Source organism: Mustela putorius, unplaced genomic scaffold, assembly GCF_011764305.1.
Source record: "Mustela putorius furo isolate JIRA1106 unplaced genomic scaffold, ASM1176430v1.1 tig00000129_pilon_pilon_pilon, whole genome shotgun sequence".
Classification (NCBI taxonomy): Eukaryota; Metazoa; Chordata; class Mammalia; order Carnivora; family Mustelidae; genus Mustela; species Mustela putorius.
The window spans coordinates 33,156,326-33,184,221 of record NW_025421290.1 but is presented as its reverse complement, the minus strand read 5'-3'; the positions used below and the strand labels follow the sequence as shown (position 1 = coordinate 33,184,221).

Below are 27,896 nucleotides of genomic sequence, written 5' to 3'. Positions count from 1 at the left end.
ACAGAGAACCATATAGTGTGGTTAGGCAGACACGTAACAGTTATTTTAAATAAATGTGATACATATGAGCAATTTTTCTCTCCTGTATTTCAAATTCTGCCTCTTTTCCCAATTTATGCTACCTAATCTATACTTAGATTTCATTCTTTGGTGTCTTCATCTGTCCTTATCTTTATATAACATTTTCTAACAACGATTCTTTGTCAAAAAGAAAAGAGCCCTGAGCTAACACCATTAGGTGATGGCTAAGGGAACAAAAAGAAGATAATTCACAGTTGCCAGTGAAAGTAATAAAGACAAAGAGCAAACATGGGGGGGCAGGAGGGGAGAGGCAAAAACATAGCTAGAGAGAAAATGAATGCCTATGCCAGCCAATCTCAGAACTCAAACAACAGCCAACACCAATAAAGCAAGAGTATGCACAGCACTCTTGTCCTCTGTTTCCCTTTGGTGCCTTCTTTCATGATGAAAGCGCTCATAACATTGGTGTTGTCGGGGGAAATGTGGTTGAGAGGAGAATGGGGAAGAAGGAAAAGATTAACTAGAGAATCTGATCAAATAGACAGCTCTCCCAAAAAGTCTTTTTGTGAGAATTTCAAATAACTTGATTCTGCAATATTTGAAAAAGAATGATCCCAAATTAGGGGCAAGCCAAATGGAAGTACAGTCATTTGTACATTTCTTTTAATTTTTATAATTGCTAGTCTTTGAGTTTTAGATACATCAAATATATGGTATAACAGAAATATGAAGACGCACACATCACACAATTTTTGGTGTGATGTTTACTCACACTAGAGTAAACATATATATCGTAAAATTATGTGTTTGTATTATACTCATTTTATCAAAAATTAAAAAACAAGTTTAAATATTAATTATTATGAAGATTAAGAGTTTTTATAGCTTGCAATGATGACAAGTTTATTTTAAGAACAAATGTTCTAATTCCCAAGTCTCCTGGGTTGGAAATACCATGCTTAATTATAAAGTTTCTCATATGAACACATATAAACTACAATAGAATGATGTGTTTTACAACGTAGTTTCTAGAAACCCAGCACACTGAAAGTAGCAACTACCCTATCAAAATGATACACTGAAACAAAAAAGATATTTAAAGTATAGGCAACTATAAAGCTCAATTCTTTATAAGGACAAAAATGGTGACATTAAAGTTAATAAGTAACAAACACGCCTCAAGGAGAACACCCTTCAAAACAGAATTCAATTAATTATCTTAACACTGACTCTGAACAAAGATAAGACTAATTCCAGCCCAAAATATGACTTCCTTAAAGCAGACACAAGATGCAAACACTAAGTGAACAAGGATATTATATCCAAAATGAGATGCAAATATCCCAGCAAGAGGATTGATTCAAGTGCAAAAAAAAAAAAATTATAATTTTATTTATACTTTTTGTATTTATTAAAATTAAACTCTTTTCCAGCATGTTGGAACATTTTAGGTTCCATGTGACAAGTTAATTGACGTGTATAGATGATTTACTTTTAAGTAAGCTAAAATGGACAGGAAGCTTTAAAAACAAAAACCTGCAAATAAACTACACATTGAGGGGTACCTGAGTGGTGCAGTTGTTTAAGTGTCTGATGCTTAGTTTCAGCTCAGGTTGCAATCTCAGGGTCATGAGATGGAGCCCCATATTGAGCTCTGTGCTCAGTGCAGAGTCTATTTAAGATGCTTTCTCCCTCTGCCCCTCCTCCCCATGCTCACTCTCTCAAACAAGTAAATCTTAAAAAAAAACAAAAAAAAACAAAAACAAAAAAAAACTACACATTGAATATTACATTACCAGTGTATGGATAGGTATTTGTAAATGTGACATGAGGATTAACATGAATTCAACTAGCATTCACAGAGTGCCAACTATGGACACAAGGCTAGGCTCAAGGGCTATGAAAAATACAAGGCAAGGTCATGTTTCTCAGCTAAAAGAAAACCTGATTACTGCCACTGTGGTTTATGACGTGACTAACAGCAGTCAGCCCCCATCCCTACAATATACTCTCCTATTCCATAGAGGCTACAAAACTCAATGTTTAGCACTCATTTAAGCTAGGTTGGGGATGGGGGATCTTAAGCTAGGTTGGGGATGGGGGATGGCAAATTAGACTCAATACAGAAAGAGTTAGAATGTAGAAATGAGGTAGAGACAACATAACTGCTAATGTGGCTCTTTGCTACTGGCCAGCAAGGTCTTAGAGACAAGATTTATTTTGTTCCGCAGTGAATATTCCCTTGTGAATATCCCCCTTTGTGCTATCCCTTTTTGGAAGCCTAAGCAAGGCCACATCCACCAGTATTATTATAAACAACTATTACATAAAACACCTAGAGCAGTTCTATTTCCCACACTAACCCTAACTGATTTATAAAGTTTTGCTTGTACTGTGTAAACAAAAGAACAGATTTAATAGGATTTCACCTGAAATTCTCAGCCTCTCAATTAAGCCATGCCCCATTCACCTCTTTTGGGACATTAGCCTGACATATACTTGCATGTTTTGATAGACTCATTCATTTCTGTATAATTTAGGTGTTTTATGAACTGATAGTGAGAGGACAACTAATCAATTTTCCACAGTCCGGAGAATTAAGGGAAGTCTCCAAATAAAAGAACTCAAACCAAGCAAAACAAGCATGGTAGATAATACAGGCACAGGAAGCTAGACTGGGCCAACACTCGTTTGGGATTTCACTATTTAAAACTTTTTAAAGTCATGATTGGTGGAAAGTAGAATATACACGTAAAATCTGGGAATCAATTTTTCTTAACTCAAGATGCTTAAGATGCTCAAGCAAAATATCTATTAATAATCTTTAAAAACTGATTCAAACCCTTTTATGAGTTAGGGATTAGCCACAAAATATCAGGGGCTACTGTAGTAGCCATGTCACAAATAATTCTTCCTTTACAAAAAGAATCTCTGTCTTTTCTAGCCTTCTAATTTGACTACGTACACTATTATCATTTTCTCTTTGCCAAATGAAGCGGGGACACATAAAAAGACATTAATCCCAAATAACAGGTTCCTCGGTCTTTCTCAGTGATTAAAAATAATTATTTCTCCACAAATCCTAGGAGAACATATCTGCTTCAGACAACTAGAGTTTCCTTGTACTTTTTAATGAAACATGATACTAAGCTTAAGCAAAGTACAGAAAATAATGTTCAATTAATTAAATACATTCATCTCTTTGTGAAGAAATAAAATATTAACTTCTGTTTCATTAACCATGATGTTCACTACATGAAACATTTTAAATACACATTTCTTCAGAGTGTTCAACTTATTACACAGGGGACACATAATTAACATCTAGGCCCCAGCAACACACTGGGGAAATTCTGACCCCGGCATACATCTCTCAAGTACATTTGTGTTTTCTTCGTTTTTCTCACACTCTATTAGACCGATAATTTTAACTCTGCAACTCTAATGTTTAAACTAAAGTAGGCACTTTGGGAGAAGAAAATTTGAATATAGATAGGATAAAACCATTCTTCTTTCAGAAGGTTGGTATTTGGAACTGCTTTTGATTGAGGTGCAACAACCTCTGATTAACACATTTGCTATGAAATGCAATAGGACAAAGCAGTTATCAATAAAAGACAGACACCTGTGTCTTACCGGTATTGATTTGGCCCCTGAGAGGACCAAGATAAAGTACACAGTTCAACTAAAGAAATATGTCATCTCTAATTACATCACATATAGTGAAAAGAACTTAAATGTAATCTAACACTTAATATTATTGCTCTACATCATTAGAGAGTATTACAGTTTACTGGAAACAGATCAGACACATTATTGTACATGATACAATAGCACTGTGTACCTGAGAGAAATCAACTTTTCTTGACTTCTCAATTTTGATTTCTTGAGAGAAATCGAAGCTAAGGAAGCCTAAATGAGATAAAAGAGTCCTATTTTCTTTCTTTTTTTTTTTTAAAGTAAATACAGTTTCAAACAAAAATAACAATCCCTTGAGATTCCAACCCCACATCCATTAGGATGGCTACCATTATAAAAACCAAAAGCCAAGTAACAACAACAAAAGCAACACAAGTGTTGATGAGGATGTGGAGAACCTGGAACCCTTGCACATCATTGGTAGGAATATAAAATGGTTTAGCCACTGTGGAAAAAAGTATGGTGGTCCCTCACAAGATTATACACAGAATTACCTCATGATCTACTAATTCTATTTTGGGATATGTACCCTCAAAAATTGGAAGCAGAGTCTCAAAGAGATATTTATATATTCATGTTCATAACAGTATTATTCACTGTGGAAGCTAAAATGTGGAAGCAACCCAAGTCTCCATCAACTGATGCATGGATAAGCAAAATGTGGTATATACATAGAATGGAATATTATTCAGCCTTGAAAAAAAGGAAATTCTGTAATATACTGCAGTACAGATGAACTTGGAGGACATGATGTTAAGCGAAGTAAGCCAAGCACAAGAAGACAAATACTGTATGATTCCACTTATATGAGGTACTCAGAGTAATCAAACTCATAAAGATGAAGTCTAATAGTTATAACGCTAGTTGCCAGAAATGGGAAGGGAGTTATTAACTGATACGGAGTTTCAGTGGGGATAAGGATGGATGATTATACAATGTAAATTTATTTACTACCACCAAACTGTACATTTAAAAATGGTTAAGATGGTAATTTTTTTGATTTGTATATTTTACTGCAATTTAAAAAGAAAAAGAAAAATAATATACCCTTTTTTGACTCCAGTGGATTTCCTAGGAAGGGCTGGCTATGACAGATGTTTCTTTAATCAGTTCTTGACAGAATCCAAGACTACCACACTCCCACCATACAGTCTGTCGCACTCAGACCAAGTAAGATCAGCGTACTTTCCATACCAACAGGAATTCAAGACATGGCTCCTAATCCAATCACATTCCCACCTGTTAAGTTTCACCTGTATTTAAGTAAAATTAAAAAGTCACACTGACCTCATTTCAAGTGCTCTAGGACTACAGATGGCTAATATGTTGAACAGCACGGATATAAAACATCTCCATCGTTGTTGAAAGTGCTACTGGACAATGCTAATCTAAGGCAACCATTGATTCATATCAACATGACTTGATATTCTTTACAATTTTTCTTCCCCTTTGTATAGGTAGAGCTCCTTTCTTGTTCTTAATGTTGATTATATAATCTTTCAAAAAAATAAATTGCATGAATTTTACCTAAGAGTGAAAAAAATTCTATTTTTTCTCAAATATCAATACTTAGGACATATATTTTGTGGATACAATATGACTGAACATGATTCAATGGCTTGGTTTTAGTTTAGATCTGATCAAAGTTCATTTTATTTTGATATTTGGTTTCAATTATTATCTTAGCTGAATCACACCTGGCCTGTTAATGTTAATAATTTACCTAGAGATTGTGTGGATTTTTTAAAATATCAATTGGAAATAAAGACAACATTATTAATTCCCTTCCAAACAGATACTTTCCTTTTCCTTGAATTACTGCCTAGACAATTACCCTTATTACATTGTTGAATAGAAGGGAAGTGTCTGCTGCATTTCCAATCAGTACTTGACTATTAAGTACAGCGTGTACTATAGGTTTTTAGTAGATACTCTTCAGTATCGGGAAATTTCCCTCTCTTCCTTTTTACTAAAAGTTTAACTCTTTTTACTAAAAGAATTTTAGTAAATTTTTAATTACTAATTAATGGATGTTGAACTTTCATAAATACATTATCTCTATGCATTGAGACACTAATATAATTTTCTGTTATACTGATTACAAGTGTTAAAACAACCGGGCACTGCTATAATGAACTGAATATATAGGAATAATACATAACCACGATATCAGTCTTCTGTTCCATATATAATCTGTGAATATCTTCCCCCAGTGTAGCTTGTTCTTTTAATTTTCCTAATGCAGCCAAATGGAAGAAAGAAATTTTTAATTTTGTTCAAGTCTGATTTATAATAGTTTCATTTATGATTCATGCTTTTGGTGTCCTAGGAGGAATCTTTGTTTACCCAGTGTTGTAAGTCATAATACAGTCATAGTAAGTACACAGTAAGTCAAGTAAGACTTCTTTTGGAAGGTTCTGCTGTTGTTGTTGTTGTTGAGTAAGCTCTACACCAAACGTGGGGCTTGAACTCAAAACCCTGAGATCAAGAGTTATATGATCTATTGACTGAGCCAACCAGGTGCCCCTGGTAGTAATTCTTTTAACTGTTTCACTTTCTTCCTCAGTATTAGTTATATACCTATTACTCTTCTAGTAGTTACCATAGAGATTACTATATGCATCCTTCACTTACTAGTATATGAAGTAGATTACTAATTTTACAGCACCCTTCAATGAGAATCAAAGACCCATTAGAGGGGCCATCATCCCCCAGATGAGTGGATGGAAGCTCTATTCCAAATAGACACAGTCAAAGTCAAAGGACTGAGGCTCCCTTTTCCCAACCAGTCCCCCGCCACTGGGCAGAAGGCATCACAGACTTAGATTGCTCCTGTCCCAGTTATCTCATACAATGAAGATTCCACATAGAAGGGGCTAGCTGAGAGATCATGATTACCAACCCACTCAGCATCACACCTGAAGAGCTGGGGTATCACCCCAGAGGGAAGCAAGCTATAGTCCCTCAACCCAGCTCCAGTACAGTGACACAGAGGGTCTATTAAGAGGAAGGGGGACGGGTGCCTGGGTGGATCAGTGGGTTGGGGCCTCTGCCTTCGGCTCAGGTCATGATCCCAGGATTCTGGGATCAAACCCCACATCAGGCTCTCAGCTCAGCGGGGAGCCTGCTTCCTCCTCTCTCTCTTTGCCTTCCTCGCTGCCTGCTTGTGATCTCTGTCTGTCAAATAAATAAATAAAATCTTAAAAAAAAAACAAAAAACAGAGGAAGACATAAGTTATATAAACAGAGAACCGACAGTTTTGACTAAGGGGACTGACTTTATTTGTAACAGAACATAAAAAAATTACAGTCTAAGGATGATATCAAAAAATAATAAAGACAGCTCAGAAGAACATTCTTGGAGTCAGAAAATGCTCCCAAACACTGGCAACATCATACTCTTACAAAGAAGCCCATCTTGAACTGCATCGGACTGTGGTACAATTTATATCCCAGTGAACATAAGAAGGAAGGAAGGAAGGAAGGAGCAAGCACTCAGCAATTAATGGAGAGGATAAAATCTATGTGGGATATCAACAGAGTCAGACTAGTCAGAAGTTTAATCGGGAGATCAGGGAACTAGAGAGTGAAAGAGAGCCCAGCTAAAACCACAATCATCCCTGCTGGTCATGGAGACTCTGCACATACTCAAGGCTGCACCCTCTGAGAAGCAACATCAGAAAATGCACACTGCAGGGAAAATAAGTTCCACTGAGCTACTCCAGTCAGTTTGCTAAACTAATAGAAAAGCAAATAATAACAGCAAACCACAGAAGGTATAGAGTTCGTATCCAGACTAAATACATTACATAAAATTCAAATTCAACAAAACCCAGTAGACATGAAAAGAAATTTTAAAAGTGTGACCTATTCAAAGAAAAAAAAGAAAAAAAAGACAATTGAAACTCCCTTTGAGGGGGACCAGATTCTGAACTTAAAATTTTGTTAAAAGTTACTGCAAGTGTGCTCAAAGAGCTAAAGGAAACCATTTTTTTAAATGAAAGGAATCTATGATGACAATATCATAAAGACAGCAATAAAAAGACAGAAATTTTTAAAAATGGAAATTATGAAATTGAAAAGTCCAGTAAGTTTAATGAAAAATTCACTTGAAAGGCTCAATAGATTTGAGCTGGCAAAAATAATAATAAAAATAATGAATTTTTTTTAAAAAACCAAAAACATTTTTTTAAAGATTTATTATATGAGAGAGAGGGCATGTGAGGGAGAGGGGTAAAGGGAGAGAGAGAATCTCAAGCAGACTCCCTGCTGAGCAAGGACCCCCCCCCCAACACACACACACCAACCACACACACACACACACACACAGGGATAGACCTCATAACTCTGAGATCATGACCTGAGCTGAAATCAAGAGTTGGACGCTTAACCAACTGAGTCACCCAAGTGCCCCTCCAAATGCAAAAACATAAAGATAAATCAGTGGTGATTATGCCATCTGAAAAAGAGAGAGAAAAAAGAATACAAATGAACAGAGCCTCAAAGAAATGTGGAATGCTAACATACCTGCAGTAGAAATACTAGTTGTAATGGAGAGAAAGAAACAAAAAATACAGGAAAAAAATGATGGCTAAAAGTTTCCAAATTTGAAAAAAACATTAAGCTATATTGATGAACTACAAGTAGGATAAATACAAAAACCTTCACCCAAATATATCGGAGTCTAACCTGAAGGCAAAAACAATAAGAAAATCTGGAAAGCAGCAAAAGAAAAGTGGCCCATCATGAATGAAGAATCCAACAGGATCAAAAATTGACTTCTCATGAGAAACAAGGAAGAACAAAACCAGTAGGATGGCATATTCAAAGTGTGAAGAAAATCAACTAAAATCTTATATCCAGCAAAATTATCTTTTTTTTTTTTTTAATGAGGTGCAATAAAGACATTTCAGGCCAACTTTTTTGTAGAATGTATTGCTAGCAAACCAGCATTACAAGAAATATTCAAGAAGTTTTTCAGGTTGAAAGCAATTGATATTCAATAGTAATTCAAATCAACACATATAAAGAAAGAGTGCCAGGAGAGTCTAGTGATTCCACCCCCATGGTCACAGATGACCGTACCAATGATTTGATACTGAACCCAAAATAGCGATGGCTCAAGTTTTCTTATCTTTGTTATCTAAAGAGTCTCAATGACCGCATCAGTTTGGTAACAGGTATGGAATCTGTTTTGTCCATGAAACCCAAAGGGCAGCTGTCAAGATAGTTTCTCGCCTCCCTACATTAAACCACCCATTTGAGTGTGTTCCAGTTTCTTGTAACCTAGAAGGAACAAACAAATATAACTGGACAATGTGATGTAATAAGTCTATAAAACTATAAAACCATTGTTTGGATTTTTAATCACCAAATACCAATTTCTATTTAAAGGTATTTCTGCTGCTTTTTGTCTTTTGATGACTCTTTGTCCTCAGAGGATGGGGGCCATCTTGGTACAGTAGGGAGGGGTGCTCCTCATGCCCACTTCCTAAGGTTCGGACTCCCCATACCCGTTCCCCATTTTAAGTCTCACTATGATTCATGCCCATCCTGGCTTTTCTTTTCTTTCTTTTTTTTTTTTTTAATTTCTTTTCAGTGTTCCAGAATTCACTGTTTATGCAATACGTGCTTGAAGTGAAACTTCAGTGCTAAATGTGAGTTCAATGATTATGACTTCACTGCGGGCAATGAATATTGCTTTCATTTGTGTACCCCTGGATTCCAGCACCAGACTCAATACCTAATAGACTCTTAATCAAACTTTATTGAATGAAAGACTAAATAAATTGGGTTTTTCTTGCCAATTAGAAGATAGAAAAACAGATCATTAGATCAGAAACCAAAACCAAACCACATATTAAGTTATATAACCTAAGCATACATATGGATGGAAGTCTCATAAAATCCTTCGAGGAATAAGCAAAAAAATGTATCTAATTTTTTATTAAACCCTACCTACCTATCCAGCTCTTAATAACAGTTACTATATATTTTGGTTCTCAGATTTCTATTCTGTTTATAATGTCCTGTTCTCTGCTAGAATTAACTATCTTATTATCTTATTTCTTAACATATTAATGATCCATGGTTTTTTTTTTTTTTATAAACATATATTTTTATCCCCAGGGGTACAGGTCTGTGAATTGCCAGGTTTACACACTTCACAGCACTCACCAAAACACATACCCTCCCCAATGTCCATAACCCCACACCCCTTCGCCCAACCCCCCTCTCCCCAGCAACCCTCAGTTTGTTTTGTGAGATTAAGAGTCACTTATGCTTTGTCTCCCTCCCAATCCCATCTTGTTTCATTTATTCTTCTCCTACCCACTTAAGCCCCCATGTTGCATCACTCCATATCACTCGGCATCAGGGAAATATCACCTCACACCAGTCACAATGGCTAAAATCAACAAGTCAGGAAATGACGATGCTGGCGAGGATGCAGAGAAAGGGGAACCCTCCTACACTGGTGGTGGGAATGCAAGCTGGTGCAACCACTCTGGAAAACAGCATGGAGGTTCCTCAAAATGTTGAAAATAGAACTGCCCTATGACCCAGCAATTGCACTATTGGGTATTTACCCTAAAGATACAAACGTAGTGATCCTAAGGGGCACGTGCACCCGAATGTTTATAACAGCAATGTCCACAATAGCCAAACTATGGAAAGAACCTAGATGTCCATCAACAGATGAATGGATAAAGAATATGTGGTATATATACACAATGGAATACTATGCAGCCATCAAAAGAAATGAAATCTTGCCATTTACGACAACATGGACGGAACTAGAGAGTATCATGCTTAGTGAAATAAGTCAAGCAGAGAAAGACAACTATCATATGATCTCCCTGATATAAGTAAGTAATGATCCATGTTTTAAAGGTGATTTCTGTTGACTCCAACATCTGAAGAGTCTATATGCCTATTTCTATTTCTCGCTTAGATCTTGTATTTTAGTAATGGGTTTTCTTGATAGGACTGCTAAGTTTTGATCAAATGCTAAACACTGTATGACAAATTACAGAAATAATGAGGGCTCTGGAGGATAATGCCTTCCTCCAGATGGGCAGTTAGGGTAGGGACGAATAATGTCACAGCAGATTCCAAACTATGCTACAGGTTTTGTGACTGTTGGTACATTTCTAGCTTACCCAGACTCCTAAGGATTAGCCCTTCGGGTATCCCAACTGGAAGTATGTGATGATTAGCACGGCCCTTCTTCTTAAAGACATGACTCCTCCTGTCCTTATACCCTGGTAACTCTCTGATAACTCCAAACATATTTTTAAAAATATATGTCTTACCCAGGTTTTTCTAGTTTTTCTCAGTAGAAAGTTTATTCTGCAACAAGCTAATCTACCATTAATAAAGACAGAAACTGTTCACTAATCAGAATTGTCAAAGTTTACCTAATTTGTTAATCTTCACTAAGGGAGAGCAAACTATAGCCTAACAACATCATAGATTCCCCCCAAATAAGTACTGTATCACATAAACTCACACTTCACACAAGGAAAGTAATAGAAATTAAATGTGTTTAATACATATGAAAAAAATTGCCAACACTGACCTTTGCTTATGTTAGCCATATGTTACTTACTAAAACCTTTTTTTTGCAAAGATAATTTATACCATTTGAACATTTAAGAGTATAACAGGCGCACTGTTTTCATTAATGCTGAATATAATCTTATAGAAAGCTGCCTGAAAACAAAAATCTAAAACACAATTTAAATCTTCACTTAAAATGATAAGGCTATCAAATTAAAATCACTGTAAAGGTAACTATAAAGGCTATAGAAATAATGCATGAACAATTAAAATGTGTATTACAAAGTCTACTTTATATCCATTTAACAGCATTTGTAGTGGTCAAGAAATGAACAACTATGAATTATTAAGATTCTACAAAAAATATTACCTCATTTGTTACATATCACCTATTTTTCCATAGCAAGTCCTTGAATAGTTATTCCCAAAGGCATGTTATCTTTATTATTGCTTTTAACATCAAATCTATCTATAATTAACATAAGTTATCAGCACTTCATTGTTCTGTGAAGAAGGTAGTTTCTCCCTCTTCCCCACCCCAACTTCATGCACGTGAAAATGGACATGTGCACACACATACCACAGAGATACACAAACGCCTACATGCTTAATTTACACATAAAACACATGAGGCAAAAATTATCATGACTTCAGAAAATAAAGAATTTGAAAATTTACACTTTTATTCCTGAATTATTTCCTTAATGACCCTACTAAATAGTAAATCTTGGTGATGTCTTAAAGGAAAATTTAAAATATTTGGTCCACTTCTACTTTCTGGTTTGATGAAAATACTCATGCAACTCTCAGTTACAAAAAATAGAAGAGCTGCCTGTCTTCACAACTCCAATATTTCCATATAGATGAATGATTTGAGAACTAAATCATCTTCAAAGTGTCAAAGTTTACCTCGTTTTACATGTAAGGCATGTCTGCCAGTAGTCATCTTCATGAAGAACTTGGACATTTGTGGACTTAACAATCTACTTCAATGTCTGTTAATTTGGTTGGTAACAGAGGCAGACCTCATCTCCCTAGGTTCAACAGTTTTAGCCTGCCTATACGGTTTTGCTGCCAATATTATTTTTCTTTATAATCTGTGTATTAAAAATTACTTAGTACTCAGTACATTATTTTACAACAAGAACTTGGATAAGGAATAAATTATCAAGATAAAAAAGAACAACAGAAAATTACAAACAGGGCAATTAAGGTCTCTAAGAAGGACTTTAAAATAGTATTGAAGGGGGCATTATTACAGAGCAAAGCATCCAGCTTTATATAAGAAATGCAAGAATCAAGAGTTTATCTTAAAAGCATGTTAAAAGGAACAACCTTCCTTCTGTTCCTGAAGCACTAATCATCAAGAAGAAAAGTTATTATTGATTATCATTTCTGTTTTCCACTACCCTCTTTTTGAAAGTAAATTATGGCATTACAGTTCCAAGTTTCTGCTAATGAATAATCATGTCAGTTGTCACTCAATTATCACTTTCAACATTTAATCTAAATTATGTACAGCACCTTGTTTTTTTTTCTTTCTTTGAAGTTCCTCATTGAATTTAAAAGTCAAATTTTTTTCTTCAAGAAAAGTAAGTTGATGGAAGATGGAGGCTGAGATTAAATCAGGGGGAATCATTGATCAAGGATACTTGGAATTCTTATGAATACAAATAGCCTATCAAGGTTAATGAGGTTCAACTCAAGTTTAGAAAAAGAAAAAAACTGTACTTAGTATTTCCTATGCATATACAGATTTAGGGTTTTAGGTACAATTTGAAAGGTAAATTATGCAAACCCAAACTCAGCTTTCATTCTGCTTTTTTACAAGCTCTTTTCACTGTTTTTCTCCAGTGTAAAACAACTGCTTAAAATATATAGTCTGGATCAACAAAAACTAAGGCAATTAGTGAAAAAGAGCAAAGGTCCCCTTGAATGCTGACAGACAAGTCTTCCAGAAATTAATGTGCTTTAAAGAATGGCCAGACAACAAAAGTTAGCTTTGAAAAATAACCATAAAAAGTGTTCTACAATCTACTACTTCAGTCAACAAATACTAATTGAGTCCTAATATGGGTAAGACACTGTCAAGGGACACAAAGAAATACAGAGATAAGGCCTGGTTCTTAACACATACTCATTTATGACCTGAAAAAGGATATATGTATTTAATTCATAAGTGGCTTCCAGAATGCCACAAGTCTGAATTACAACATCAGTGCATACTGGTAAATGGCCCAGAGCAAAATCTGTGCACAGCAACCTATCAAAAGAAAATGCAAACAGAAGGATGAGCATCAGAGTGAAGGCAGAGGAGAATGTTAGAAAGACAAAAGAAATCAGTTCAACATGCTCCAGAAATAAAAACAAGATCTGGTGAAATAAACAGATCCCTGGTTACAAGAACCCTGTTAAAGAGAGGTAGAGGGTGGGGGAGCCTTACCGCAGCCAGGAACAAACAGTCCCTTACACATCATTATGCTCTGATTGTGTCTACCAAGCAACTTTTGATTACTGATTTATAAAACCCAGGAATAGAAAATTGGGAGACTGGTGCCCTGTATAGAAGTGTTCAAATATCCATGTTGAGCCCTCACAGGGTATATCAATGAGCTGGCACTCTTTTATACACTGTCTTCTAATGGGTTTGTTAGTATGAACCAGTCTCCTGGGCCACATTATTTCTAGGACACAGAAAATTCAAGTTCCCAGATGTAAGAACAAGACCTTGAAACATGAGGTCTTCGCCAAGGTAAGGATAGTGAGGTCATATTTGTCTTAGTGACAGGATAGCCACTTCTGCAGTCCCCTATCTCCTTCATTTCAACTCATTTTGAAATTTTAAAGACATATACCTAGATACTTAAAGGCAGTGTGAAAAATGTGCAGTAAGAATATTAGTGATGTGAGTAAGAGGACGGGTACAGAAGGAAGGACTTTCACTTATAGCTGCTATAGTAGAAGGCGGCTTCAGGAAGGAAAAGGCTTAGGATTTCCACAAAAAGAGGACATTACAGAAACAGTGAACTATGGGAACAAAGAAAAAAGAAAATGGAAATGAGTATTAAAGTTTAAGAGAAAAAGACTGTGTATAAGGTTTTAGAGGAAAGGTCTTAGGAAGTTGAGATTAAAGAGAAAGAGACTAGTGATTGAACAAACCACAGGGAAGAGGATTGCAGCAAATGTTTTGAGGTCTGACCAATAGTCACATTTTATGTATGTTTTCTTATTTATATTCAGTTTTTAAAAAGAAACTAAAGAAGATTAATATTCATTATAGACTGCATAAGGCAACATCAATTGTTTTTCCAAAGAGAGAGAGTGAGCACAAGTAGGACAGAGGGAGACAATCTTAAGGAGGCTCCAAGACCAGCACTCAACCAAATGTAGGGCTTGATCTAATGACCCTGAGATCATGACTCAAGCCAAAACCAAGAGCCAACACTTAACCAACAGCCACCCAGAGGCCCCCAACAACAAATATTTTTGAAAAATAAAGCAGAAACCAAATGCTTTTCAATTAAATTTCAATCAAATACCCAACAGAAGTCACCTTGAGTGACCCATGACTATTATCTTCACAGAGTCTACTCAAGACATCATTTTGAAAACAGCTTGGAGATATTCAAAGGGCCTTCACTAGGTATGAAAAGCCATAATCAGAAGCATCACAAAATCTGAAAGAATGGATATAAAATTTAGGTAATTATTTTATTGTTAAAAATAAAGAAAGGGGGAAAAATGAAACTGGTTAATGGGAATTTCTTCCAGAATAAACAATGTCTTTTTGTAATTCCTTTTTGATGGCAACTGGGAGAAAAAATATTTCATCCTCCAAAAGGAATTTGAATCAGATTTGAGACAAACTCAAAGAACTTTATGCATCAATTTAGAAGTTCACACACACAGACAAGGAAATTTTCCAGCTTTTGTTCCTTGCCATGTCACCACCAACTAGAACAGTGCCTGGCATGTAATAAACAGTCATTAAGTATGTAGTATGTGAGTCAATTTTCGATCTCTCTGCCCAACTGTCTTTCACATCCAAACCCGTAAAACCAATCCAAACTAACCCAAGAGAATGCCAACTCTTTCCCTAACCCAGGTGAAAATGTTAAAAGAGCCATTGTTAGGACAAGGGGAAAGCAGGCTCTTTGAACAAGAGCATTATTAGATTATTATAATATTTTAAATGCCTATGAATGTGAAATTTTTTTTATATGATTCTGCAAGTGGTAAATGAAATGAAACAATGGAAAGGAAGGGAGGGAAGAGGGACAGAACAATACGTGGTTATAAACAGCTTACCAAAGTGATTTCTCTACCTTTGATACTTACTAGCATAGTATTTTTTTTTAAGATTTTGTTTTTATTTATTTGACAGACAGAGATGACAAGTAGGCAGAGAGGCAGGCAGAGAGAGAGAGAGGGAAGCAGGCTCCCTGCTGGGCAGAGAGCCCGATGCGGGGCTCGATCCCAGGACCCTGGGATCATGACCTGAGCCGAAGGCAGCGGCTTAACTCACTGAGCCACCCAGGCGCCCCTAGCATAGTATATTTTTAATTTTTAATATTTAACTTTGGAAAAATAAGATTTTAGCACTTTTGTCATCAGGATCAAAGGCTAAAATAATTAATACCCATGAAACAAACTTTAGAAGTCCTACAATTACAGTTGTTCTGATAACATTTCTGATAAATATTTATTATGCATATAGAGGGCTTTGTAAAAAGTATGCCAATATTTCATTATCTTCATAATATGAATCTTGATCCAAATCTAAAATACATTTTCCACTGATGCACTGACAAGATGAAAGAGAAACTCAAACTGCAGTAACATTAAATACTTCCTTTGGATTATATAAAGTTAGGTATCTTTAACACCAATTTTCTACCTTTCACTATAATTTAGAAAATTCTTCAAATCTGGTATCTTATTACAACTAGTATGCAACCCCACTAATAAAAAGAGATACAGAAGAGGACTGCTACATATCTATTTCCAAATGTGTCATCCAAGTTTGATATAATATACATAATTATATTAGAATTAAGACATTTCCTTTTTATAAAGTTCTTTCTTCTGATTTTTAATAGTTTTGAATAATTATCCCAATTCTGCCTCATGTAGAGCTGTGGGAGATTTAAAAGCCTTTATGGTACCCTTTTTGCTATGCCAGTTTCACCCCCCAAAATAAATGATAATCCACCATTCCTTCAAGAAAGACCCCTTCTATCTGAAGGAAGGGCTCGATTGCCACGACCAAAAAATATTTTCAAGTTTGATAGGTTCCAGGCATTAAGGTCCAAATGAAAGAGAAATGAATCCATAGACATATCTATGTATAATTAAGGTAGTCACCGACATAACTTTACATTATGCTAGAGTTCATAAAATACCACAGACTTTCTATTAAAACTTCATTAAGCAATTCTCTGAAACAAAACTAAAGTCCTTTGACTACAACTTAAAAATAGCAAAGTCACCTCAATTTGTGCTGCAAACTGTGCTTTCTCCTTGTCTCTTCGCTCCACGCACCGCTTCGCTTCCTCTAACTCAGATGCCATTGCGCTGAAGTTCAGCTGCACCCTCAAATCTGACATCTGCTTCTCCAGATTCTCTTTTTCCTGCTCAACCCCTTGAAAGAGAAAAATGTAAAGCTTGATTGTTGTTCTTTATTCACAGGAGAATGTACTTTCAAATGGTACAAAGCATTGATGTTCTAATATTCCAGCTAACATAACCCATTTAACACTGTCACTCAACAGACTTTTCAGAATTTGCCAGCCTATTGTTTCAAGTCTCACTCAGTATTCTAAAATATATACACTGATGTGTTATCTAATATTATTCTATTTTGATACTAAAACTTGAAATGATATAGGATTTCTAGTACAATTGAGCTCAGGAAAATCCTACATATTTTTCCTTTGGTTTTCATTAAATCTCTACCTCCAAATTCTAACACACAAATACTAAAAGAATGTTCACTTAAGTTATACATTAGCTGAAAGTTACTGAAGTTGACACACAAAATAATTCTTTATTGCAAAGGAAACAAATGATACTGTTAAATCTCTGTGTATGATCACTAACTTACTAACTAATTCTGGAGACTACCACCTGAAATTATATCACTGAACAATACAGACAGACTTAGTATTTAATTCAACATACTTGGTCTGTGATGCACAGGACACTGTACTACCATCTTCTTCAAACATAAATTACACAAAAACCTTTTCTTAATAACCTTATATTCTAAGAATAGAAATAAGATATATAAACCACATCCTTAAGTCTAAGATGACAAAAATTGGAACATGTATTATCAATTTAACTGTTTTTCTAGTAGTTTCCTTTCCAGGAAAGGAAAAGAAGGAAACACTAGCAAATTAAATTTATACATCATTCATAAGACACATGTGAACTTAAGAGATACCAAAGTGTTCAAAATTGTATATCAAGGACATACATGGGTGGAAAATACATAGGCATTTTAATAGCATGATAAAAGCAATGACAGATACTATACAGATATTTTACAGATACAGTTATCATACAGAAATATTACAAAGGATAGAGTTATTAACTCTATCTTGATGAAAAACTCAGGTAGAAAGACATAGAAAGTAAGTTAGATTTAAAGAATAAATAAAGAATGTCACCAAGCAAAGGAGATGAGGAGTTGGGGTGATAATTCAGGGAAAGGAAGTGGCATAAAGCACAGAGGTCCAGTACTGGATTTAATTTTCAGATAAATGCACTCAGCACTTCCACATAGCTACCACATATGAGGGAAGGAAGAAGGACAGTGGGCAAGGTGTTTACACATTGCTAGGGAGCTTAGAAATTATCTTATAGACCAGGAGTTAGCACACATTTTCAGTGAGTGGTCAGATGGTAAATATTTTAGCCTTATGATCTCTGTCACAACTGCTCAACTCTGCCATTGCATTGCACAAGCAGCCTGGACAGTGAATAAATGAATGGGAACAGCTGTATTCCAATAAAGCTTATTTACAGTCTGGATTTGCCCCTTGGGCCATACTCTACAAAGCCCTGCTCAGTTTCCAACCTGAAAACAGGCATATTTGTTTATGTGTAAAAGTATTTATTCATTTTACAAACACATACTTTAAATTTTTTATTTAGATAGGTATAAATAGGCATATATGTGTGCATATAATATATACCTTTAGAGTGTCTAATATATCTAATATATCTAATATATCTTAATATATAGACATATATCTCAGGATGTATGTTAGAATATATACAAAGTAACAGGAAGATATATTATAAAAAATATGGAGATATTAACACATATGAATACATGTATAAATACATATACATAACTTGTGAAACATATATTTAATGTGGAAACATAGTAATTTGTTAAGTTTCATAATCTAGATGCACATAAAATAGTATGGATATATATAAATATATACTTAGGCATACATACATACATATATAATGAAACATTTAGCAAAATTAAAATACTCAAAATGTAAGATATAAAATAAAAATTGTGTTACAAACACTCTCCTCTCACACCCGGGAGATTGTCTCACACACTTCACTTTGAAGAACACTTGCTACAAACATGATGGGTCGGAGGGTGCCTGGGTGGCTCAGTGGGTTACGCCTCTGCCTTCGGCTTAGGTCATGACCTCAGGGGCTTGGGATCAAGCCCCGCATCGGGCTCTCCACTTGATAGGAAGCCTGCTCCCCCTTTCTCTCTCTCTGCCTGTTTCTCTACCTACTTGTGATCTCTCTCTCTGTCAAATAAATAAATAAAATCTTTAAAAAAAAAACAACAAAACATGATGGGTCAGTACAGCATAGCAGTTCAGAATTCAGGGAGAAAGAGATTCAGGTCTGTTACTTCCCAAAACTATGGCCTTAGGCAACCTCTTTGTTCTTCAGTTGTGGGTTTTTTTTTTTTTTCCCTAACTCATTCAAATGAGAGTAAGACTAGTACCCTTCTTATAGTGTAGTTCTTAGAACTTAAGACTGAAGTTCTAAGAACTAATGAATAGCAAAATGCTGCATATATAGTAAGAGCTCAATAACCTACAGCAAAAGGTTTTAAGCAAGAGTAACATGAATGGATCAGAGAAAGACAACTATTATATGATATCCCTGATATGAGGAAGTGGAGATGCAACGTGGGGGGTCTAGGGGGTAGGAAAAGAATAAATGAAACAAGATGGGATTGGTTGGGAGACAAACCATAAGAGACTCTTAACATCACAAAACAAACTGAGGGGGCTGGGGGAGGGGGGTACGAAGAGGGTGGTGGGGTCATGGACGTTGAGGAGGGTATATGCTATGGTGAGTGCTATGAAATGTGTAAACCTGGAGATTCAAAGACCTACCCCTGGGCCTAATAATACATTATATTTTTTTAAAAAATATTTTTAATAAAAAGAGTGACATGAATGGTTTGTGGCTTAGAAAGCATCCCTTTAGTAGCAGCAGTATCGAAGACAGATCACAGAGGAACTAGAATAAGTTAAGAGGGTAATACAAATGAGACAAAGCATGCCTAAACTGGGACAGTGAGAATAAAAAAGAAGATGGGCCAAATTCAAGAAATACCAAGATCTATAAATAGGCAAGGACAAAGCAGACGGAGGAGAGAAGGAATAATTTCTGATGTTCTTTGTAATCAAGTCTCGGCTATTTGGATAAAGGATGGTGGCACAGACTGAAACAGGAAATAAAAATCGTTTTTCAGGAAAGGATCTGTTGACTGGTGCATTCTGTGGAATAGCAGATAGAGATGTCCAATGAGAGACTCCAACTGGGGGGCTAAAGATTAGTGGACTCAAGATTTCATTACAGGTGACAGCGAAAGCATAAGATTTAAATAACAACCTCTAGGGAGAAATATTAAGTGAGAAACCCCATAAGGATGATTCTAGGCAACACCCAGCATTTAAAAGACAAGCTGTAAACAAACAGAAAAGATTCAAACAAAAAGAATGAAAACAAGGAACTCAGAAGAACCAAGAAAGAGTAGAAACATGGAAGTCAGTTAAAGAGATCCAAGAAGCAAGAGGAAAAAACTGGGATCAAGTTAAGAAAAGTAATAGCATGATTCCTTTGACTTTGACTCAGAAGACTACTAGTAAAGTAAGGTCAATTTCATTTTTTGTTTTTTCAAAGACTTATTTATTTGAGAGAGAGAGAGGGAGAGAGAGAGAACAAGCAGGAGGAGTGGCAGTGGGAGAAGCAAACTACCCATAGTGCAGGCAGCCCAATGCAGGGCTAGATCCTAGGACACCTGGGATCATGAACTGAGCCAAAGGAAGACTTAACTGACTGAGGTACCCAGCTGCCCCAGCAAAGTCAATTTTAAAAACAGATGTGGGGGGCACCTAGGTGGCTCAATGGGTTGGAACCTCTGCCTTTGGATCAGGGTCCTGGGATCAAGCTCTGCAGAGAGCCTGCCTCCTCCTCTATCTCTGCCTTCCTCGATGCCTACTTGTGATCTCTGTCTGACAAGTAAATAAATAAATTCTTTAAAAAATAATAATAATAAATAAATAAATAAATGAAAACAGATGTGGGGGGTGCCTGGGTGGCTCAGTGGGTTAAAGCCTCTGTCTTCAGCTCAGGTCATGATCTCAGGGTCCTGGGATCATGCCCTGCACTGCTTCCTTCTCCCTCTCTCTCTGCCTACCACTCTGCCTACTTGTGAACTCTGTCAAATAAAGAAATAAAATCTTTAAATAATAATAATAATAATAAATAAATGAAAACAGATGTGGAAGTTACTTTGCAACCAGTGGAGAAACAAACAGCAACCAGAGTGACTATGAGTGATATCTTATGCAGATTCAAAAAAAAAAAACAAAATACAAGTATTCATAAAGATTAAAATTTTAGAACATTAAGAGAAGGTGAAGAAGTTCATTATCATATTGATATGAGACCTTCCAGATATTTTTAAACCTTGTAAGTAGTTAAGGAAAGTGACATTCTTCTAGTCTTCAAAGACTTACACCAAGAATAACTAGATTTTTTAGAAGGAAAGAAAACATGTAACAAACGTACCAGAGTCTTTTTCCAAACAAAATAAGTGTTAAGTGTTACATAAGTCTTATGTGCATCTTTATGAAAATCTGATGAATAATCAAAAACCTTGGGATTTTACTTTTAAAAATAAATTTTAAAATATTTGATGTCAAAATATATTTCAGTTATAACACATGAAACTTAAGTGAACTTAATGGCATGCAATTATGTTAGGATAGGTATGCCAGAATTTGCCTAGTGAATATTTTCTGGCAATGTGGAAATTCTAACTTAGGCAACATACTGAGTTATGTGTGGGGAATCTGGGAAAATATTTATCTTTCCTAATTTTGATAGTACACCAAATGCTCACAAGAGTTTCTCCAATAATTCAGATATTTGAGTAGGAAGCTTCCTTATGGAAATAATTTATAAGCTGAGCAATCTGGACTAGTCTATTAGAAACCATTATAAAATTTCAATATTACTATATCTGTTACAAGTAAACTTCCAAAAAGAAATACATCTAGACTCATTAAATTCCACAACCTAAATCAATACCACCACTTAAAAGGTATTCTAATATTTCTCAAACATAAAATATTCTTAATCTAGATAAGAAAAAGCTGGTCATATGGTTCATGACCACTTTTGCCAGATGATTCATTTCTGTCACGCATCTTGATCACAAAAAAGACAGGATCTCAATTTTAATTGTACATATTTCAAATTGGGATAAAAGAAAATGAAAACATAGGTAGGGGTACTTCCAATTTAAGTACAAGGAGAAGTACACACACACATTTAGGCATGGAAATAAGAAGCTAGAAAAAAATTCCACTACTTAGCTTTGCTGGTTCTTTCTAGGAGAAAGCCCCCCATGAGATAAATATGTCTGAAATGTGTTTAAAAATAAAGCAGAAGAGAGATTAAAATTGGATGCTAATATCAGCAATGAACAAGTTAAATCTGAAATTAAAAACATAAAACCATTTACATTTGCATCCAAAGAAAATACTTAAATGTAAATCTAACAAAATCTGTATGACAAAAACTATAAAACTCTGAAGAAAGAAATCATAGTTGAAGGAAATAAATAGAGAGACAGTTTATGTTCATGTATAGGAAGACACAATGATGCCAAATGTCAGTTCTTCCCAACCTGATCTACATATTCAATGCAATCCCAATCAAAATCCCAGCAAGTTATTTTGTAAGTATCAACAAACTAATCCTAAAAATATATGGAGAGGTGAAGGATCCAGAACAGCCAATGCAATATGAAGGAGAAGGACAAAGCTGGAAGACTAACACTATCCAACTTCAAGACATAGTATAACGCTACAATAATCAAGAGTGTGGTAAGAACAACAACAACAAAAAATAGACAAATACATCAATGAAACAGAACAGAGGCCCAGAAATAAACCAACATCAAAGCAGTCAATTGATCTCTGACAAAGTAGCAAAGACAATACAGTAGAGAAAATGTTGTTTTCAACAAATACTGTAGGGCGGAACAACTGGACATCCACATGCAAAAAAAAAAAAAAATCTAGATACAGACTTCTAGGTATGGAAATAAGAATTCCTTTTACAGGAATTAATTCAAAATGGATCACTGACCCAAATATAAAACACAAAATTACAAAATTTTTAGAAGACAGGCAAAGTTGTGGATGACCTTGAGTTTGATGATGACTTTTCAGGTAGAAGAGCAGAATTATCACCTATGAAAGAAATAACTGATAACCTGAACTTCACTAAAATTAAAACTTCTCAGTTCTGCAAAAGACACGGTCAAGAGAATGAAAAGACAAGCTATAGACTGAGAAATTATTTGCAAAGACATAGGGTGTTATCTAAAATATCAAGAGGACTCTTAAAATTCAACAAGATGCCAACCAACCTGCCTAAAAAATGAGCCAAAGACCTTAATGAATATCTCATTAAAGAAGATATACAGGCTGGGGCTCCTGGGTGGCTAAGTGGGTTAAGCCTCTCCCTTTGGCTCAGGTCATGATCCCAGGATCCTGGGATCAAGCCCCGCATCAGGCTCTCTGCTCAGCAGGGAGCCTGCTTCCTCCTCTCTCTCTCTCTGCCTGCCTCTCTGCCTACTTGCGATCTCTGTCTGTCAAATAAATAAATAAAAGCTTAAAAAAAAAAAAGAAGAAGATATGCAGGTGAAAATATGCATAATAAAATGTGCTCCACATCATATGTTATCAGGGAAATGTAAATTAAAACAAGATACCAGGGGCGCCTGGGTGGCTCAGTCCTTAAGCATCAGCCTTCGGCTCGGATCATGATCTCAGGGTCCTGGGATCGAGCCCCACATCGGGCTCCCTTCTCAGAGAGAAGCCTGCTTCTTCTTCTCCCACTCCCTCTCCCTCTCCTACTCCCACTGCTCCCACTCCTCACTGTGTCTCTGTCAAATAAATAAAATTAAAAAAGAAAAAAGATACTATTACAACTGCAAATACTGACAAAAATGTGGAACAACAGGAACTCTCATTCATTGCTGGTGAGAATGAAGAAATGATACAGCCACTTTGAAAGACAGTTTGAAGGATTCTACAAAACTAAATATACTCTGACCATACAATCCAGTAATCATGTTCTTTGGTATTTACTCAAAGTAAATGAGAACTTCTGTCCATACAAAAACCTATATATGGATGTTTGGTTTATAGCAGCTTTACTCATAATTGCCAAAATTTGGAAGCAACCAAGTGGTCTTCTTCAGTAGTGAATAGATAGATAAACTGTGGTACATTCAGACAATGCCAAAAAAAAAATTTTTAAAAAAGGGGGGGGGAGGATACAGAACTACCAAGCCATGAAAAGACATGGAGGAAGCTTAAAGGTATATTATAAATGAAAGAAGCCAATCTGAAACACTGTATGATTCAACTATATTAGATTCTGGAAAAGACAAAACTATGGTAACGGTAAAAAGATCTGCTTGCCAGTGGTTAGAGGGGAGAGAGGGATGAAAAGGTGGAGCACAAGGGATTTTTAAGACAGGGAAATTACTCTATGATACTGTAATGGTGCCTAACTTTCATTTATACATAGTCCAACCCCACAGAATACACAACACCAAGAATGAATCCTAATGGAAACAATGGACTTCAAATGACAATGATATATCAAGGGTACGTACACATCAGTTATAACAAACATACTTCCAGTGAGAGGAATTTGATCATAGGGAAGGCTATGCATGTGTGGGAACAGAGGGCAAAGAGAATAATCTCAGTACCTTCTGCTCAATACTGCTATAAACACAAATCTAAAAGATAAGGTCTGAAAAAATATCAATGCTAAATTATGATTAGCTTATTGAATAACTTTGTTTTAGATCAAGAAATAAGATGATGAGAGCACACTGTATGAAATGCAATTCTGAAAATGGGAAGTATTAAAGAAAGATTAAAAAAAGAAACCCCACACATTTACAAGTCAGAATTATACCTCTCCTAAACCTCCAGTCATCTCCTTGTTCATCCTGAAGGTTCAACTGCTGCTTGGACATCTGAGATACTTGATGTTGTAAACCTTTTCGATCACCTTCTGCTTTCATAAGTTGTGTACGGAGCTCTTCCACCTAAATACATACAGTCAAAAATGACATTTCTATCAGTTTTAAATGCAGGAAAAGAATAACTGAACTTACAAATTATTTCAAATTATTCTTCTAGGGAAAAATATTACTTCTAACGGGCTATTGTCAGCACAAGTTGAAGCCAAGTTAATCTCCTTGTTATGCCAAGCACAGTGGAATAGTCTCTTGCTCTATTTCTTTATTCCTCCCATTCCTTCCACAAAGAATGAATGTCTTTTCCCCTTCTCTGTGTCTACTGAGACAAAGAATTTGACACCAAAGGGGAAAAAAAATCCTTTATTGTGAACTTAGTCCACTCTACTACTATTAACCCAAGCACCCCCATAACTCTTTTTCTACTTTTCACTCCTTTTCTATGAATATGGTCTATCTATTGATAAACTCAAGTGAAAAGATCACAATTTAGCATATTTTAATATCAAAGTACTGTTCAAAATAAGAAATAAATGCTGCTGAATAAAGTATAAACTCCTTGAGGTCAGTGACTATGTTATTCATCTCTGTTTCTAAAAACTAGCAAATTGCCTAGCACATTTCAGATATGTCCCCAGGAACCATTAAACAAATTAGGAGTCTCAAAAAGACTCAGTTAAAGTCACAATGACAACCTGTACAGAGTAAACTTTTATTTCAAAAGATGAGATCAGAAATCACCACAAGTCAAAGCTCGGGGAAAAAAAAATTAGAGTGGAAGGGACTACAAATATAAACTTTCAAAAATGAAAGTTCAGACTTTGAATGAATGGCTGTAGGACAAAGCCAGTGAACATTTTTAAAGGTTTTGCAAAAAAGGTATTATGGTGTATTTTTAGCACTAATTGTCAAAATGTTTAAGCATCTATAATGCCTGACATCTTTGCATACCTAGCAGACTACATAGCGAGTTACGTAAGCCACACCTCAGAACAGAGAAAGGTATGAGTGCGGTTTATATTAAACACAGGCAGAGAGGCAGTTAGAAACCTATATGCCCTTATCCAATGTATGTATGTAAGTTACTGAGGTTTAAATAGCAGAAGCACCAAACTCTCATTATAGGCTAATGGGTTACAAAAATGTTGTGTTTTAAAATTAAGCTTTATCTTTGGTTAAAAGGGACAGGTAGCATCTTGAAAACATAAATATAAGATAGTGCAAAGTAACTTGAATATGTAAAGGTCTGTTTCATGTATTTTATTTCTTCCTTCACTCTCCAATGCCTCCTTGAATAAAATTAAGCCTCTGGGAAAATTTTATCTTACACATCCACTCTCATTTTTACACTGGTTAGGCTAAGAGAGATAAATCCTAAATTGGAGCAGCAATCAGCAAGACACACTAGCACAGTGGGAACTTGGTCCGTGTTTTGTACCAGCTTGTTCTGACTCATCCTGAAAGGATTTCATCCTCTGCTTATGTGTTTTTATATACATTCCTTAAGAGAAAAAAAAATTCTAGACCTTTGTGGGTTTTTTCTACCTTTCACAAAGACATTTAACAGAAAAGGAGACTCAACCTTGATTTAATTTAAAAGCAGATTATCATAGCTTGCATAGACTTACCTGATGCAGAAGTGTTTCTCTGCTGCCTTCTGACTGATTCAATAACCTTCGGGATACCTCTAATTCCTGTTCAAGCTAAAGTTTCAACAAAGGATAAAGAAAAATATCCAGTGGAGCAGAAAATAACTAAATTATTATGGGCATAGTTTAAGAGGAGAAAACTGGAGAATTTTTCAGAAGATATTTACAGCTAATATGAAAAAATAACTTGCTATCAAAACATCAATGTCTCCATGAAAATGTTATTTGCATAACAAAAAGTGAACCAGATGAGACCTCAGGGGGTCAGTTCCATCTCAACTATGACACTCTCTTCCTTAGGTCTCCTTTCTAGCATCTCTATGATAAGGGCTTTATATTAGACAGTCTCTGAGATTCTTTCCAGTTCTAAATCATTGTAATCTAAATTCCAAAGCAATTTTGTCCTTTGGTACATGTAATGTCATATGAACTGAATTAGAATAAAACTTGAAGGACCCCATATGACTAAAGTATATTTCATCCAACTGGTGATTTTGTATATTCTTAATATTCCAACATTCCTAATATTTCCCATTATTCATGACATTCCTAAAAGTAAACACATTTAAGATTTCCTTAATAATATAATCATAAGATAAATATTCACAGAAAATGTGCTAGTTAGATGACCAAACACCTGAAAAGTGTGAATGTGCCTAGCTTACTACAAGTTGAAAATATAATGATGTGAAGGGGAGAGGAATATGCCACCACCCTCTCTGTCCTGCCCCAAACATGCCTCTTTGGTGTAAGGATTTTTTTGAGCTGAAGAAAATCAAGACCCAAAAGACTCAGGAAAAGCTTTTACTTATCCCTTAATTACATTAAAGAATTTAGAGAGAGAGTCTGTACTAGAAAGAGTGCTATTACCAAAGATGAGTTTTTATATATGAAAGACTTATCTGTGAAACAAGGCAAACATTTGTTGACCAAACATTTGCTCTTCTCCTCTTCCTGTGATTTGTCCTTCTCCCCTTTGAAGCCCGAGACCCTCTGTCCCATTTCCTCAACTCAAAATGGTATATAAGCCTCAACTGCCTGTCTGCCTTTGAGTTCATATTTTTATGCAGCTCCTATAAATACAAAATCAGATTTTTTTCTCTTGTTAATCTATTTTATGTCAACTTAATTATGAGACCAGCCAAAGAACCTGGAAGAGTAAAAGGAAATTAATTACTTTTCACCCCTATAGACTGGACATACATTTGTTAAAATTCCTGAGATTACATATGCTAGACATGCTTGCATCTTTTAACAGTAAGCTCTTTTGTGAAGCCACAAATTTATATTAAGATGTTATTAAGCGCTTGGATTTGTGATAATCATCCTAAGTTATCATTTCATTTGACCAAACTACTACCCCATACTGTCCATGGGGTAGGTACAGCAATTGA

At 35.5% G+C, this 27,896-nt stretch overlaps 1 protein-coding gene across 12 annotated transcripts in view; it reads right to left on the bottom strand.

Moving 5' to 3' along the window:
* Positions 1-27,896, bottom strand: part of CEP128 (centrosomal protein 128) — a 378,971-nt gene that overhangs the window by 278,689 nt on the left and 72,386 nt on the right. For 11 of the 12 annotated variants that reach the window (XR_006604280.1, XM_004739137.3, XM_013058015.2 and 8 more), the window contains 3 exons: positions 26,482-26,556; positions 24,790-24,922; positions 16,770-16,921 (listed from right to left, as the gene is read on the bottom strand). Coding sequence is in view for 11 of the 12 variants with exons in the window: in XM_004739137.3 (XP_004739194.1) it covers positions 16,770-16,921; positions 24,790-24,922; positions 26,482-26,556 (360 nt within the window). In the remaining variant the exon portion in view is untranslated. The remainder of the gene's footprint in view (positions 1-16,769; positions 16,922-24,789; positions 24,923-26,481; positions 26,557-27,896) is intronic. The other variant, XM_004739131.3, reaches the window with a different exon arrangement.